Below are 17,943 nucleotides of genomic sequence, written 5' to 3'. Positions count from 1 at the left end.
AAGACCTAAATTTATGTATCTATGCAGAAAAGCAAGAGGACTTAACTATCAGTACTCACACCTTCAAGGCCGTGGTGGGAGTCAGTTTCCCTCCTCTTTCCAAAGCCTTGCAAACCATACCACAGCTACCTCAGCCAAAAGCCAGCTTCATCATCCCTTCCGGTGCGCACTTGTTCTTCCCATACGCGTGCTACCGCAAGCTTTTGTGTTCATAGACTATTTTTTCAGAATTACCCAAAACATAGCTGGGACTTGAGTCATAATCCTATCGTTTTTTCTTGTAAAAGCTGTGCAATCAAATTTTAACCTTATTCATGTTCTTTTCCTTTGAATCTTTTTTCCCCATAGTTTCTTCAGATTCAAATGTGTGCTCAGAAATAAATCCAGGTGTTAGCACAGGTTGTAAACTCCAAGAGGTCTTACTGTCTTCCCAGGTTATTGCTCTCTACCCGGTCCTCGGCTCCTTTCTGGTCCTCACTAGCATCATCTTGATGGGATTTGTGATCATTAATCTTTTTGTTTCTGCCATTCTCATTGTTTTTGACAAAGAAAGGAAGGCCCTTGAGGTGAGTAACTGGCCCAGTATGAACAATTAACTGTCATGATTTCCTGTAACTGGAACTTTTAATGATGCTTTAAGACAGTGGTTCTCAACCTTCTTAAGGCTGTGATCCTTTAAAACAGTTCCTCACCTCCCCACCGTAAATTTATTTTCATTGCTACTTCGTAACTGTAATTTTGTTACTGTTGTGAATCGTAATGTAAATCTCTGTGTTTCCCAATGATCTTAGGCAACCTGTGACAGGTTTGTTTGATCCCAAAGGGGTTGCGACCCACAGGTTGAGATTCACTGCAGGTATGGTGGCACACACCTCTAATCCTGACATTTGGAAGCACAGATAGGACAGAGTTCAAGGCCCCATGACATTACAAACTGGCATAATGCACAGATCAGCACACTCCCTTTAGTGGTCTCAGTTACTTTCCTAGGAAAACAAATTGACAAGACATAAACAGCTGGTCTTCAACCATTCGTTAGACATTCCTAACATCTGGTGGTAACCCATCACTATTTACTATATATTTAGGGGTGTTTGGAGCGGCATCTTTAGTTACTATATTAAGGGTGTTTGGAGCGGTATCTTTGCTTACTATATATTTAGGGGTGTTCGGAGTGGCATCTTTGCTTACTATATATATATAGGGGTGTTTGGAGTGGCATCTTTGGTACTTTAACCTACAATCGCAGGTTACTTACTTTTCCCCTTTTGTCTTCAAATACTCAGAAAGAAGCTACACTGACAGATATATTACTACAAAAGCTCTCAAGCTTGTTAGGAATCCGCCAGCAGCAGAACCCGTCACCTGAGAAGCATGCTGACAACACTGGGTATTGATATCCGTGTCTTAAGATGAACTATCTTAATCTCACTATTGCCTAGGGTAGCTTACATTTTACTGCATTACTGATAATACTTTACATCTTATGACAGAAGTAACAACACTTTGTGTTAGTGAAGAATCTGAATCCCTTTGTTTCCATCATCTTGCTGAGCAGTGTAGTAAGGAGAAGGATACCTAAGTACATAGCACAATCCAGCCACACTGCCAACCAGCAGGTAACAGAATGCTCACCACTCATGCCAAGAGTGAGCACAACTGCAGTTTACCTAAAATAGAGTAGCAGGCAAGCAAATGCATAGATGCTAGCTAAGCTCAAACCCAGGGATTGAAATGAGCCAACAGCCCCTGACGCCTGTTCTAAGGGAGAGGAAAGTGAAGGCTGGATCTGGCTTATATACTGATATGGATCACCTGGTAAAATAGTCTCCACTAAAATCCATTCATTTGACCAACACTAGAGAAAGCAGGACACAGGATCTTTATTAGCAGCTACTGAGCTATGAGAGACAAACCAATCAAAAACAGTGAAGTTGCTTGAAACAGGTACGTACAGAAATATTATACATAAACAAAAATCTCATCTTCCAGTTCCAAAGCTAACCTCCTGGGGAAGGGTGGCCTTGGCTAGGGGCAAAGAAGCACGTAAGTTACCATAATAAAGAGTCGCATCCACCCAGGAAAGCAGTGAGCCACAGCAATATGGCACCAAAACTTAAGATATCAGCTTGTAAAGATGCCCTAATTGTAAGTATTCAAATGAAAACACATACCGCCCTTTCCTGTAGGCTTCCAGACTTGAGCACTTCTATTAAGGCAACTGGAAGCCCACCCTAGGCTTGGATAGAGACCTATGCTTCCTTCCTAACATGCCATGGGGAAAAACAAATTTCCGTAGTGCTGCTCGTTCCTAAAAGGAAAACACAGCACGCAAAGTAAAGCAAAAGGCCACAGAGGGCTCCCTGAGAATCCAGTAGAACTAAGAGAGAACTTTTCCAAACAAACTTTGCAACTGGATCCAGGTGGAACAGTGCCCTGCAGCAAGTAGTGTATGTCAGTGAGAGGGCCCTGCCTCCAGGAACCGTGACAGTGGCTTCCCGAGCCATCTAACTCATTTGAAAAAACACATAGTTGCTTTTCTTCCCTCTACAATCACCCCCATGCAGAGGATGCATTTACAAGCCAAGGCTGAGACACGTCATAGGATACTCTCTTCCGTGGTTCAGCCACCTTTGGCAACTCTACCCACAGTACTTCCCTTCTCACTCCTTTGGGAATGGAATGGTCAGGAGAGAACCAAGGATCCATGTGACAGATAGACAGGCAAACAGCCACCAGAAGCCAATTGCTCCAGCCAGAGTCTCGCTGTTAGTCTCTCAGTATCACTAGAGAATTGGAAAGCAACACAACTGGTAGAGCAGCAGGAGAGCCCCAAGGAAGAGTGCTCGGTGATGGTTAACAGATGAAACGGAATTTCATGGAGATTCATTATTACAAGAAAGAACTGTTCAGTCTCAACTTCCAGAATCTGGACATTTGCCTGGTTTAAGAGACCTATGTTTTCTTTTTCAGTTCCTCAAATCTCCGGGAAAGATCATCAAAGTCTATGTCTTCTGATGCTGAGGTACTGGCTCCAGCAGATGCATTTGGGAGTGTGTCTGGCACAGATGGCAACTCTGGCAGTACGAAGTTGTTGTAATTATCCACGGGTCTGGAAGGGGGCTTTGCAGGAGCTTCTGGCTTGGGTCCTAATTAAATCAGGGCAAAGAGTATAATGTTACAAATAGCAGAAAAATGACTCAGCCATCCTTTGACAAAAACACCACCCAAACTCCATAATCCCTTTTGGCAGAGGACAAAATAAGATCAAACTGCCGGAGAGGCTGGGGATGTAGCTCAGTTAGCAGAGTATTTGTCCAGCACACACAAAGCTCTTGGTTTTACAGCAGCAATGCATACAACTGGGTATGGTGGTTTACACCTATCATGGCCAGCACTAGGGTAGTAGAAGCAAGAGGATAAGGAAGTCCAAGGTTCTGTTAATACTGGTACTGTAAAGTCTTCCAGTTTGCTTTTTTTTTTTTTTTCCTTCTCTTTCAATGCTGGAAATCAAATCCAGGGACTTGCACATGCCAAGTAAATGCTCCACCACTGAGCTTATGGCCCCAACTTCCCAGTGCTGGTATTAGAGATGCAGCACCACACCCAACTTCTCTGATTTTAAATATGCTTTCAGGGGTGCTCGTAGCACTCCATTTTTTAACTTATTGAACAACTACATAAACATGCTTACTTCACGAAAATTCACCCTTCTTGTTTGTGCCTATTTTGCCCTCTGTGCTGGGTAGTTTTATATCAACTAGACACAAGCTAGGATCATTTGAGAAGAGGGAACTTCAACTGAGAAAATGCCACCTTCAGATTAATGAGAGAGGCCCAGCCCAGTGGAAGTCTCCCCTAGGTAGGTGGTCCTGAGTGGTATAAGAAAGCAGGCAGACAAGCCATGAGATTGAGCAGGTAAAGAGCATTGAGCAGGTAAACCTCAATGGTTTCTGCTTCAGTTCCTACCTCCAGATTCCTGCCCTAACTCTGACAATAGACTGTGATATAGAAATGTAAGAAAAATAAACCCTTCCTCCTCACGTGGTTTTGATCATGGTGTTTATGGTGGGGTTTTTCTTTTTCTTTTTTTTTTGAGACAGGATTTCTCTGTAGTTTTGGAGCCTGTCCTGGAACTAGCTCTTGTAGATCAGGCTGGTCTCGAACCCACAGAGATCCGCCTGCCTCTGCCTTCTGAGTGCTGGGATTAAAGGTGTGCGCCACCACTGCTGGACTGATCATAGTATTTTATTACAGCAATAGAAGGCTAGTCTAACTGAGACACCAATATATCACTTTAAAAAACAGCTGGGGTGGGGTCTAGAGGGATGGCTCAGTGGTTAAAAGCTCTTTCAGAGGACCAGCACCCACACAGCCACTCAAAACAGTACTAACTCCAGTTCCAGAAGACCCAATACTCTCTTCCTGTCTTCAGGGGCACTGCATGCACATAGTGCATAGACATACATACACCCATATACACAAAATAAGAAAATAATTTTTTTTAAAAAATGAAGGAGGGCTGGAGAAATGACTCAGCCATTAAGAGCACATGCTATTTTTCCAGAAAACCCAAGTTTAGCTCCTGGGAGGCAGAAGCAGGTAGATATCTGAGTTTGAGGCCAGCCCTGTGGTCTACAGACTGAGTTCCAGGACAGCTGGTGCTACACAGAGAAACCCTGTCTTGAAAAACCAAAAAAGAGAGAGAGTAAGGGAGGGAGGGAAGGAGAAGGAAGGAAGGAGGGAAGGAAGGAAGGAAGGAAGGAAGGAAGGAAGGAAGGAAGGAAGGAAGGAAGGAAGGACAAAAACCACCTGATACTGCAGCCTTAGAGGGCCCTCCAGTCTCTATGGGAATCTGCACTCACGTGTATAAACCCACATACATGTACATAATGAAAAATAAAAATGTACTTAAAAAAAACTTAAGTGACTAAAAATAAAACACAGCCTTGGAAGATTGGGGTTAGGAAAAAATATTTATGGTTCAAAGCAAGAAGTCCTGAGCTCTGTGTTAAACAAATGATGTTTGAAAAGAGGACAGGGACCACGGTAGAAGGCCATGGCCATGGAGAAGACAGGGACCATGGTAGATGCCATGGCCATGGAGAGAGGAGCAGGAAAAGAGAATTCAGCAGCCATGAAGCTTTCTAAAACACACTTACCAACAATCTGTGCAGAAGAGACATTTTTATCACCATTAATGTCATCAACCTGCAAAACACAGATTGTTACCAAAGGAAAAGACAATGAACTACATCTTTAGACAAAGTACTAATACTGGTACCAGCTCCTTTGTTTTCCAAAAGCTAAGCTGTTCACCAAAAGCAACAGAATTTGCTCCTAAGAAAAGGCCTCCTAGTCTCTCTGAACCACATAGACACCATGCCAACCTCTGACCTGCCAGGCAAAGAAAGAAAAAGTCTTACCACACTGTGTCACTTTTCAGCTTCCAGGCAAAGCAAACTAGTAAATCTACAAGAACCAAGGCCTCAAGGACTGATGAAGAGCCACCTCATTCCATAAACTGTTGACCATGTTTTGATACATGGACTACTAAAGCGTGAGAAAGACTCAGCTCCAGGAGAAAACACATCAACCAGAGATGAAAACCAATGGGAAGAATGATCAGAGAGAGCTTCCTAAGTGAGCAATTTACATAGCAAATCCATACCAGCATGTTTTCTAAGTAAACCATAAGCTGGAACAGCTCCCAAAGGCATGGATATATGGGTCATGTATGTATATCCAAGACTGGCAGGAAACAAGTAATTGTGAAGCAGAGCTGCTGTTCCAATCACAGTTCAAGGCATCTTTACTACATGAGCCGTTTACCCATCACCCCAAACTCCCGAGCTCTAGGGACTGCACCTACACGATAGACACACCTTACCACTCAACTACTTCCCAACAGTTTTTTTAATTTTTATTCTGCAATAAGGTCTTCTATTTGCAATCTATCTACTTCAGTTCCCAAGCTGTTAAGATTACTGGCCTGTGCCAGAGGTTTGCTCTATATAAGTTCTAACTATAAGAATAAATGTGAAGTCAATGCTACAGGCCAAAAATGAGTGACTGGACATTTTTGGTTAAGACAAATACTGTTACTACTGTTCCCCATGAATGTTGAAAACTTAAAAAAAACCTGATGCTTTAATAAATATATTCTAATATCAAATTATAGTAACTCAATGTGATTCTCAGACTAGTTAGTAGAACAAATATATCTATATTAAGTATCTTGAGTAGGACACTACAACTTTCTTCTTTACTTTTTATAGATGGGCTCATGTAGTCCAGGCTGACCTTGAGTCCTGATCCTCCAAAGTGCTGAAGCTGTAAGCATGTGCCATCATGCCCATTTGAGAACTATCACTTCCTAAGAGCAGCTCCTTCCTGATTCCTGGTTTCAGTGACAACATAGCAAGCCCACCACAAATGCCACCAACAGCGCACCACATCTCCAGGGCAGTATAAAAGCAACAAGGAATCCCAAAGCAAGAGCAACACCCATACTAAGCTGATGAAAAGTTTGCCTTCCCTGTTGTTATTATTTTGCTCTCTTCATGGGATTCACTCTCCTGCCGTTTATCAAAGAGGCTCAGGCACTTACAGACTCATACGATGGGGGAGTTGCTGGTATCTGAGGTGGGTGAATGTTAGGAAAGGCCTGGTAAGTCCCCACTGGCAATCCACTGAAATCCGACTGCAAGAGAAAAGCAGTATCAGAAACCCTGCTCCCAATCTGTAACTTCTGTATGGGATGGGAAGAAGTATGTGTGAATACACACATTATGTATGTATGTATCTATGTATGTGTGTATGTATGTATATATGTATGTATGTATTATCCTCAGAGGAAAGAAAGGCTCAAAAGGATCACACGTGATCAGAAAGACTACAAGCTTACAGATCTACAACGGTTATTCCTCAAATACCACATCAAGTGATTCAATGTCTATCTCCAAGGAAAAAAATTGAAACACTTTCTTGTTAGAAATAACCTACTGTAAAACTGACATCCTGTCAACGAAGGTTTTTCAGCCTGCTAATAAAGGGAAGTTCTTCATTTTCAGAAAGAAAACAAACAAACAAACAAACAAAAACTACTAGCATTACTGCAACAGGTACCCAGATGTTCAGGAACCTTTTCCTACCACTATCTTTAGATTGTTCTTCTTTGGTACTTGCAGCAGACACCAAGGATTTTCCTCAATCTGATATTGTTCCTCAATACACTTGCTTGGTTACTCAGCTAATACAAATATTCTTTTTATTCTGTATTCCTCACAACCTACAATTCCTCAGTGTGTACAGAGACCATATGTCCTCTTCTGCAACATTTTCTAAAGCTCACATCCACACTTTCTTTATATACACATACTTACTGGTCCCTTTGGCAGTGGATATGAGAAGGGAGCATTTGGAGTGGGCATAGGCATGGGCATTGGCACTGTTCCATCAGGTCCACCAACAGGGGCTGTGAACCCGCCCCCTCCTCCTCTTCCAGGACCACCTTTCTTCACATCATCTGTAAATCCAACATCAATAAGGTCTGTCTCCACCCCAGCAGGAGCTTCTGCCTGAGAAACAAACACAAGCACTTAATCCAGGTCCACAGCCATGCTCCCTAGGAAAGTCTAGGTTTACACACATAAGCATAAAAGTTGTTTACTCTGGAGTGCTCACAATTTCAGCACCCGCAGGGCATGTGAAGGAGGTGGGGAAAACACTACACTACAATGCTCCACCATAGCCTCAGACAATTCCCAGGGAACAAGGGAGCCTATAAAGGTCTCTAAGAAAAGGAAAAGAGCAGAATGTAAAAATTTTAAAACACCCTGTCCTGGACAGATTCAGAAAGAAAATGCCCCAGGAAGGAATACTTTCTTCTACTGAGGGCCAGTTCTGACGGAATACTCAGGTATGTTTCTACACATTAATGCTTGGGGGTGGGCGTGGGGGTTGGAAGCTGCTATCCATCCTGCGGGTGTTTGTGTGCAGGACGTTTGGTTAGCATAAAAGCTTCTACCACACCACACTAGGTTTAAGTGTTAAATCATTTATATTCAGGACAGAAAATCTGTTTTACATGTATCTCTACAATCAGCTTTTGGACCATTACGTGCACATAGCACAGTAAATGAACCACATAGTATAGTTGGTATTTTTTACTCTTTGCAGGCCCAGCACCCCAATAAATACTCAAGAGACTTATTCTTACTTATGAATGTCTGCCCTTAGCTTGGCTTATTTCGAGCCAGTTTTTTTTTAAATTATCCCATCTACCTTTTGCCTCTGTGCTTTTACCTTTCTATATACTATATACCTTTCTTTACTTCTTACTCTGTTGCTGGGTGGATGGCCCCTGGTGTCCTCCTCTCCTTTTCCTTCTCTCCCTCCTCCCTCTATTCTCATTCTCCTTTTTCTTCTTCTGTCTGACAATCCCGCCTATCCCTCTCCTGCCTAGCCATTGGCCATTCAGTTCTTTATTAAATTAATCAGTTGTTTCAGACAGGCAAAATAACACAGCTTCACAGAGTTAAACAAATGCAACATAAAAGAATGCAACACATCTTCGCATTATTAAACAAATATTCTACAGCATAAACGAATGTAACACATCTTGAAATAATATTCTACAACAATGTAGGTCTTGGGTATTACAATTTCTTCAAACTTGCTGAAAGGTAAAAATAATATGCTTTTACGTTTCTGTCAAGATTGTGCACTCTCAAGATGCCTTCATTCATTCATTCAATCTCAGGCTTTAAGTGACCTGTGAGATTTGCAGGTATACTTATTTTTGTTAAGAAGGCACTAGCTGAACAAAGGTTTACTCACTCAAATTCAGCTAGCATAAATAATACCCTCATCAAGCAGTCCTACATAGGGACTCATTTTCCTTTGTGCTCTGGCATAAACTTACCATGACCACAGAGTCAGGTTCATAGGGTACATTGTAATTCTTGGCAATTTCAATCAGGTATCTTTCCACTAAGATTTTGGGTGGGGCTTCCACACTCAATTTGTGCATTAGCTGTAATAAAATATTAATGTTAAGAAGCATCTGTACAACCAGAATAATCTGAACTTGTTACTTTTAAAAAACAAATTCCTTGGGGTTGGGAGGAACTAAGTTCAGTGGTAGAGTGTGCTTGCCTAGCAAGCACAAAGTCCTGGGTTTGGTCCTCAGTACAGAAAGGAAAAAAGAAAAGACAAAAATAACAAAAAAGACCAAAAAAAAAAAAAAATGCTAGTTCCTCTCATTACTAGTAAAATTGGAGAAGAATAAAGATGAACTATTTTTTTTCTAGTCAGAAGGCACATTGGGACCCATGCTGTTCTCACTCTCTAGCTGCATAGGAGATAGATACAAGAAAAGATTCAACACTAATGCCATTCCCATTTCACTCATCCAACCCTTCTTTCTACTTTCCTTCCTGCCTTCATAACATACAGAAGATGGAAAAGACAAAAGCAAGCACCACAATCAAGTGTTAGGCAGCAAAAGAACCAGACTGTACTGCTGGCCACACAGCCATCCTCTGACCTTCATTATACTATAAAATACACCCCTCAACTAACTCAGCCATGTACCTGCATAACTTAAGCCCCTGCTGGTAATAAAACTATCTTTCCCTCTGGGTCCTATTTACAAGTATGTTCTTTACCCTATCATTCACAGTCCCAATCTGGTTGGTCCTGCACAGCTTGCCATATTCCTTGCTATATTTAGCACAGAGCTGATCAGCAACCTACAAAACAGAAGAAAGAAAAATTATAACAGAAATCACTCCAGCTTCACACTTCCTACCAACATTAAATGTATCTTTATGACTAGGTTTAAAGAAACAATGCCTATGAAACCTTAGTAAGCAGACACTATTTATTCACTTACCCAGAAAGCAACAACCTAACCACAAACACTATCGTTAGGTATGAAATACTGTAAGTATAACAATGAGCTGAGCAAGGTGGCATACACCCGTAATCCCTTTAACTAGGGAGGTAGAAGCAAGAGGATCAGTTCAAGGCTAGCCTGGGTTACACGAGATCTTTTTTCAAAACTCCTCTCCCCCCCTTCAAAAATAGTAAAATGATGATGAACAAAAATAAACACTAGGGGCTGGAGAGATGGCTCAGAGGTTAAGAGCATTGCCTGTTCTTCCAAAGGTCCTGAGTTCAATTCCCAGCAACCACATGGTGGCTCACAACCATCTCATAATGGGGTCTGACGCCCTCTTCTGGCCTGCAGACATACACACAGACAGAATATTGTATACATAATGAGTAAATAAATAAATAAATATTTTAAAAAATAAAAAATAAACACTATTCCTACTTTTAGGAAGTCTTAAAATCTCTGTGTAAATAATAATATTAATAATAAAAACAACCCAATAAAGGTCCACCTGCAGCTAAGATAAATGCTCCTAAAGGAAGGCACACATGCAAATCAGACCTGAGAAGAAAAGTGAAATGAAGTTGCATCTGAAGAAAACAATGTTTTGTCAATATCTGAAAGATTATTAGAAATTAACTAAGCAAAGAGCTGGGTATAGTAACAAGTCTCTGTAATCCCTAATGGGAGGCAGAAGAAGGAGGAGCCCCGAAGTTTGAGACCAGCCAAGACTACATAGTTAAGAAAGAAACAAAACAAGTTAACAAGACTAGAAAGAAAATTATTCTAGGAAATGTGTAAAGGTCTCCTGGGGCTAAACATGGTCAATACACAAACATGAAACACAGTCAGTGAGTCTATAGTGTAGAACCTAAGAGTACAATAACAACTGAAGACCAGTCTGGTCTACAGAGATACCCTGTCTTGAAAAATTAAAAAAAAAAAAAATTCAGATACAACAGTTGCACATAAATCTGCCTTTTAGAAAGTTGTTCAAATTCTCAAAACAATATATTTTATTCCATAAAGGTCTAAAAAGGAGTAACTACTGAACAATGACTATTTTAAAACCAGGAGGTACAAGATAAAGATACCCAGTCAAATAAGCAGACTTTTCTTTTTTGTTGTTTTGTTGTTGTTGTTGTTGTTGTTTCGAGACCAGGCTTCTCTGTAGCTTGGAAGCCTGTCCTGAAGCTAGCTCTTGTAGACCAGGCTGGCCTCGAACTCACAGAGATCCACTTGCCTCTGCCTCCCAAGTGCTGGGATTAAAGGAGTAAGCTACCACGGCCTGGCTATAAACAGACTTTTCTAATACCAAAAACTACAAAGGCTGGGCATGGTGGCACATACATATTTTTAATCCCAGTACTCAGAGGCACAGAAGGGTAGTTTTCTGTGAGTTCCAAGCCAACTGGAGTGACATAGTGAGACCTTGTCAAAAACAAAAGCCTACAGACATTATAGAAACTGCTTGTACTCACTATTTTCAACTCAGCCACTTCTGACTGAAGTCGAGGAGCAGCCCAGATCAGTGTAGACACAGATTCAGCCAGACCAGAATCTAGTTCCCTAAACAACAAAAATAAATAAATAAATTATATATATATGTGTGTGTGTGTGTGTGTGTGTGTGTATATATATATATATATATATATATATATATATATACTTAACACCTTTAAAACCAACAAAATCATGGTTTTTATATCATATACCAGATGGTCTCCGAAGTTATTTCACAAACTACACTGGCTTCAGGTAATTGACATTCCAGCCTTTTCATTTCCCTATTTGTTTCTGAAGAAACAAAAACTAAGTGACATGTTCAAGTCCTCAAAACCGTACACAAGCTGAACCAAGACTCAAACCTGGGACATTGGACTTCCAATTCTGTTTTCTTTTCACTAATAGGCAAACAGATCCTTGGGAATGCCAAAGAACTGCTCAGTGTTAGCCTGCTGCAGATACACATAGACTGAGAAAGCATTATTCCATTCTCAAATTCCAGATTTGTTTAGCCTCTGAGGCAAGATATCTTACTTCATAGACTGGATAAGGCCAAACCGAGCCAGTAGCAGGTCACAGTACAGCTCCAGGATCTCCATGGCCTCCACAAGGTAGTCCTCCCGGATAATGTGTTCCACACGGATGCGTGCTCGCTCATCCTTTCCAGCAGCCAGATAGTCAGCGATCTCCTTCCTTGCTTTCTGAGCCAGTTCCGCTGGGACACAAACCCCATTCCAGTCACACAGCAATAATGCACTGGAACCTGGCCAGTAGGCAGACCTCCACCCAACAGAGAAGACTGAGAAGGTTCTACTGCAATCTACAGTATCGTAGCTCATAATCACTTACACATCTACTCTCATCATAGCTGCTCTAGAAGTCACCCTACATAGATGAATCTAAGACACAGGCTGACATTTCCAACTCAGAAGCCAGAGTCAGGAAGGATACTTAACTACTCCACAATAGCTGCTAAACATCCAAGAGGCATCGGTTCCAGGATACCTATGGATATCACAACCAGAAGGCTCAAGTGCCTGGGACATATAAAATGGGACAGAATATGCAGACCATTTATGCTTAACCTCCTGTATACTTTAAACCACATCTAGATTACTTATATGTGTAATATAAATGGCTGTTACAATGTATTATTTTGGAATAACGACAAGAAGTCTGTACATACTCAATACACAGGCATTTTTTCTCTGAATATTTCTGATCCACATTTGTCTGAATTCACAGGTGTGGAACCCATGGATGCAGAGATTACAAATACAGAGGGTCAACATTACATCCCCTTCTATGGTGGTTTGAAAGAAAATGTCCCCCAAAGGGAGTGACACTATTAGGAGTGGCCTTGTTGAAGCAAGTGTGTCACTGTGGAGGCAGGCTTTGAGGTCTCACATATGCTCAAGCCATACCTAGTGAAACACACCACTTCTGGGTGCCTGCTCACGCTGTAGGACTCCCAGCTACCTCTCCAGTACCATTTCTGTCAGCACATTGTCATGTATGGACTGAACCTCTGAACTGTAAACCACCACAATTAAATGCTGCCTTATAACTCTTACATGACCCTCATAAGAGTTGCCATGGTCATGGTGTCTCTTCACAGTAACAGAAACCCAAAGATACTTTCTCTGCAACAAAGTGTTTCAATTTAACTATATACAAGAGGCAGACAAGTATCCTAACTGCAAAGCTATACAAGACTCCATAGTACTAGTCGGAAAGATCCGGCTTGGGATGCTGGTAGCTGGTTTAAAAAAAAAAAAAAGACAGAAGGGGGGAGGGATGCGTGGAGAGAGAGATGACGGACACAGTACTCACTTTTTTTTTTCTCCAACAATTTAAGACGATTTATGACTAATCTCAAATTGACTCGTAAGCGCTCAGCTTTGAAGCCGGAGCCCAGCATGCTGTCCTGCTCCTTCTGGAAAAAGTAGTAGCACAAGAGTCCAAATTAGTTCAGAAACTAGTACTTCTTAGAGGCAGACTGTAACATAAACCAGAGTGGTTTCTTAATCTGTGTCCTAAAGAACAAAACAGATATGTGTAAAAGGAGAATGAAAGTTTAATATGGTGGTATAAGCTGACACATCAAGACCCTGTCTCAAACCAAAAGCTCCCAAGTACAAGGAGTTGTATGTGTAAATCCCAGGTTCCAGAGAACAAGGTTTCTGAGAGCTAGACTCCTGATACTCTAGCAGACTATGTGTTCACAGATCCAAACAGCATCCATATTTTCAGGCATTCATAAGCGGAGATGGATAGGAAGTAGGAAGAAAGAAAAGCACTAATAACTACTATCATATATTTTCTAGTCACCTGCACCAATCAGCCAGTAACTATGGGTAGAACTAAGAATAAAATTTAAACGCAAGTCAGGAGTGGCATCAGTAGCCCAAACTGAAGAAAGAGGTAGGAGGATTCCTTGAGTCTTAAGTGTTCCAGCCTAGGCAGTCTGACCTACTCTGCAACTAACAAGGCCCAGATCCAGGGTTATGTGTTGGCCTACCCAACATCCACCCCTTCTGTGATTTGCTGGAGCACAGGAAGGGACGGGTCCTGCAGACTCAAAGCTACAAGTCTTCACAACCCAGGGCAACAGCAAGATAATCAAGGGAAGTTTCAGTGAAGGCCCAGCATCAATAGTTCAATAGTGTAGCAGAAGCCCGAGGACTCAACTAGATCAACGATTCTCTGCAATCAACAGTTGCAAGTAAAGATATGTAGATAAAAGGGATTACAGCATGATTTATTGCATCACAATACAGCTTCCATGACGAGACTGGCTCCCCCCCCCCTTATATTCCTTTCCTTTTTCTTAAAATTTATTTTATTTTATTTGGGGAGAGTGAGGCTGCAAGGGCAGAGGGTAGATACAAAGGGACAGAGAAATGAATGGGATGGAGATGGATGATGTGAAAGGCACAAAGAATAAATTTAAAAAAGGGGGAAAAAAAGAGTTCCAGCCTGGATAATATAAGGAGACCCACTAAACTAAAACCTATATCGCGTACTTTATCTATATCATGTCCTTTATCACACTATAAACTGTAATAGAGCTCAGATCTATTGATTGAGCACTTGCTGCTCAATCAAGTCTAACAACCTCAGTTCAATCCCCAGTAACTATATAAAAAGCTGGGCATGGTGGTACATAATTCTAATTCCAGTACTAGGGAAGCAGAGACAGGTAGATCCCTAGGACTCATTAGCTAGCCAGCCTAGCTTGCTAGGTGGGCCCAGGTTTCCAGTTAATACCCTGTCTCAGAACTGTGGTGGCACACGCCTTTAATCCCAGCACTCGGGAAACAGAGGCAGGCAGATCTCTCTGAGTTTGAGGCTAGCCTGATCTACAAGTTTCCAGACAGCCAGAACTACTAGAGAAACCCTATCTCAAACTACCCCCCCCATCACAAAAAAAGACCCTGTCTCAGAGTCCAGTGGTGGTGGCACACACTTTTAATCCTATTACCGGCCCAGTCTAAAGAACAAGTTACAGGACAGTCAAAGCTACAGAGAAACCCTGTCTCAAAAAAACAAAACAAAACAAACAAAAACCAAAAACCCTGTATCAAAAGCAAGATTGACAACTCCTGAGGAACAGTACTAGAGGTTCACCTCTGGGTTCTCCATGTTCAAATATCCTCTATAACAACTACGCATAGAATGCCTTCTATACTGTAAAAGTCATAGAGATACACTAGTTAGAAAAAAACAGGGGCTGAAGAAATGGCTCAGTGGTTAAGAGCATTTCTTGCAGGAGACCTGGATTCAACTGCCAGCACCAACATGATGGCTTACAATCATTTCTAACTCCAGTTCCAGATCCAATGCCTTCTTCTAGCCTACCTGGGTACCAGGCATGCACATGGTATACAGACATACATTTGATCAAAATACTCATACACATAAATAAACAGAGAAGGAAAAAAATAGTTACTGCCTTGCATTATAACTCAGAGAAAGTATCATATCACTAATTAAAATAACTCTCTTCAGTGACTCAAAGAAAGAAATAGTGTTATAAAGTTTATTACAAGGATTGAGCTTGTCAGCCACCTGTTTGGAAACTGCCACAAAGGCAAAAGATAACACTGGGACAAAATGCTGAGTTGTTAGTTGGGGAGCGGGAGTCAAGATTTCTGTGGTTTTTAAGTAGTTTTGGGCTTGATCCTCAGCACCAATGTAATGACTCACAGCTGCCTCCGTAACTCCAGCTCCAGAGAATATGGTACCCTTTTCTGACTCTCACAGCTCTGCTCATGGTGCATTTACCTACATACAAAAACTACAAAAAAAAAAAAAAATTTAAAAGAAACAAACAGGGGGCTGGAGAGATGGCTCAGAGGTTAAGAGCATTGCCTGCTCTTCCAAAGGTCCTGAGTTCAATTCCCAGCAACCACATGGTGGCTCACAACCATCTGTAATGGGGTTTGGTGCCCTCTTCTGGCCTACAGGCATACACACAGACAGAATATTGTATACATAATAAATCAATAAATATTTAAAAAAAAAGAAACAAACAGAAATATTAGAAGAGTAAGAAACTTGATGTAAAGGATCAACAACAGAATGGAAAATGACAGAAGAAAAAGCCAGTACACTTGGAGAGATCAATAAAACTCTCCAATATGAAAAAGAAAACTGATTTAAAAAAAAAAAACACACTGATAAAAATGAAAAAAAAAAGCATAATTAGAGACAGTTCAGTAGTTAAATGTGCTTGTGGCACATGGTATACAGACATACATTTGATCTATAAAAGTCATGAGCATGGGAATTTGCATCCCAGCAAGCATGTAACAAGCCCACATATGCCTATAACCTTAATACTGATCTAAGTGAAGCCAGGCTCACTGAAGCTTGCTGGCTTCCAGCCTCACCAAGAAAACTCAAGTCTCAGGTTCACAGAGACACCCTGCCTCCAAAAAAAAAAAAAGAAGAAGAAGAAGAAGGTGGATATTTGCACATACATATGCATATACCAAAATCATAAATACACAAAAAAAAATGAACAAAGTAACCAGGTGGTGGTGACGCACACTTTTAATCTCAGCATTCAGATTAGAATTCGGATTAGAGACAGGTGGACCTCCGAGTTCAAGGCTAGCCTGGTCTACAGAGCCAGGACAGTCAGGGCTACACAGAGAAACTCTATTGGAGTGGGGAAAAGAGAACAAAGTATTTTAAAAAGCCATTAATTTGAAGAACAGCAGGGGAGAGTATGCAGAAGGGCTTGGAAAGAGAAAAGGAAAAGGGGGAAATTATAATCTCAAGAAAAATTTAATGAATAAAGTCTCAAATACTGACAAAACAACAGAAGAGTCTAACATTTGTATCAAATGCCACAGGAACTGGTAGTATCGTTCAATGCTAAGGCATTTGCAAGATGTCCTAGATTTGAGCTTTTCACTGTGAAAAGAAAAAGAAGCTATTTTAAAATAATTAGCTAGAAATTCCCCTAAATTAACACAAATACACACAGAGACTCAAAAAACTCCAAACACAACAAAACCCAAAGAGATTTATGCCCCATCTCATCATAAACTGCTGAAATCAGATTCAGATTTGTACCACCACCCCGCCCCCTGCCCCAAGACAGGGGCAGTGTAGCGCTGGCTGTCCTGGAACTCACTCTGTATTACCAGGTTGACCTCAAACTCACAAATCCAACTGCTCTGTCTCCTCAAACTCTGGGATTAAAGGGTGTGTCACCACGGACAAATTCTTAAAAAACTGAATGAAACCAGATAAAAGCAATATATTACCTATTATATATAGTGTATATTCATATGATCGCAGACAGTGTGGCATGAACGTACTGCTCCAGCTCCTTGGAATGAGAAGGGAGGATCATCAGAGACCAGCACAACACAACCAAGAACCAAAAAATCAGAAAGGGGACAGGCTAAAACTCTCACCTAAACTCGTGGAAACCAAAAGAAGAGAAAGTCATTTTCAAATACTTGGGGGGGGGGGGGGGGCGTGGACCGGATGACCATCAATCCAGAAACAAGACATGATCACATGAGGGAAAATGAGAAAGAAATTGTGTCCTCAGCAGAACTGCTCTAAAAAAACTGCCAAAGAAAGGGTCAATGCGATAGCACAGTGTGAAAGTGCTTGCTGGCAAACCTGGTGGGTTCAAGCCCAAGTGTAGCATGAATAACAACCTAAAGACAGATAGTAGGTTCAAATGGAAGATCAGAAGAGCAAAGCAGCCAAGCCACTAGAGAGCTCTTACCTCTATGAAATCCAAGATTGAAAGAAAGTGAGTTCCTGTCTCCTCCCACTTTATATTCCTCTCTAGTGCTAGGATTAAAAGTGTGCACCACCTCCACCTGGCCTCTATGGCTGACTAGTGTGTAGATGCTGGGATTAAAGGTGTGTGCCACCACTACCTGACCTGAATGGCTGGCTAGTGTAGCTGTTTTGTGTTCTGATCCTCAGGCAAGCTTTATTTATTAAAATAAAAATGAAATATCACTACACCCCAGAACCCACAAAAAGGTGGAGGAAGAAAA

At 41.3% G+C, this 17,943-nt stretch overlaps 2 protein-coding genes across 5 annotated transcripts in view; one reads left to right on the top strand and one right to left on the bottom strand.

The window, feature by feature from the left end:
• Positions 1–1,465, top strand: part of Pkd1l3 (polycystin 1 like 3, transient receptor potential channel interacting) — a 56,395-nt gene extending 54,930 nt beyond the window's left edge. The window contains exons 31-32 of the mRNA XM_085682239.2: positions 435–566; positions 1,287–1,465. Of these exons, the coding sequence (XP_085538365.2) occupies positions 435–566; positions 1,287–1,397 (243 nt within the window). The 3' untranslated portion in view covers positions 1,398–1,465. The remainder of the gene's footprint in view (positions 1–434; positions 567–1,286) is intronic.
• Positions 1,466–1,864: 399 nt separating this feature from the next.
• Positions 1,865–17,943, bottom strand: part of Ist1 (IST1 factor associated with ESCRT-III) — a 21,150-nt gene continuing 5,071 nt past the window's right edge. The window contains exons 1-10 of one of the 4 annotated variants that reach the window (XM_048437312.3): positions 17,188–17,211; positions 13,241–13,343; positions 11,942–12,122; positions 11,383–11,470; positions 9,672–9,755; positions 8,927–9,037; positions 7,386–7,580; positions 6,611–6,703; positions 5,163–5,211; positions 1,865–3,149 (exon numbers count right to left, since the gene is read on the bottom strand). In XM_048437312.3, the coding sequence (XP_048293269.2) occupies positions 2,956–3,149; positions 5,163–5,211; positions 6,611–6,703; positions 7,386–7,580; positions 8,927–9,037; positions 9,672–9,755; positions 11,383–11,470; positions 11,942–12,122; positions 13,241–13,328 (1,083 nt within the window). In that variant the 5' untranslated portion in view covers positions 13,329–13,343; positions 17,188–17,211 and the 3' untranslated portion in view covers positions 1,865–2,955. Of the gene's footprint in view, positions 3,150–5,162; positions 5,212–6,610; positions 6,704–7,385; positions 7,581–8,926; positions 9,038–9,671; positions 9,756–11,382; positions 11,471–11,941; positions 12,123–13,240; positions 13,344–17,187; positions 17,212–17,943 lie in introns of those variants that run through there. The other 3 variants (XM_048437311.3, XM_048437314.3, XM_048437315.3) reach the window with 3 other exon arrangements.

The sequence above is a fragment of the Myodes glareolus genome, chromosome 22, assembly GCF_982192425.1.
Source record: "Myodes glareolus chromosome 22, mMyoGla1.1, whole genome shotgun sequence".
Lineage (NCBI taxonomy): Eukaryota > Metazoa > Chordata > Mammalia > Rodentia > Cricetidae > Myodes > Myodes glareolus.
The sequence above is the reverse complement of the archived record's forward strand: the minus strand, read 5'-3'. Positions and strand labels throughout refer to the sequence as shown.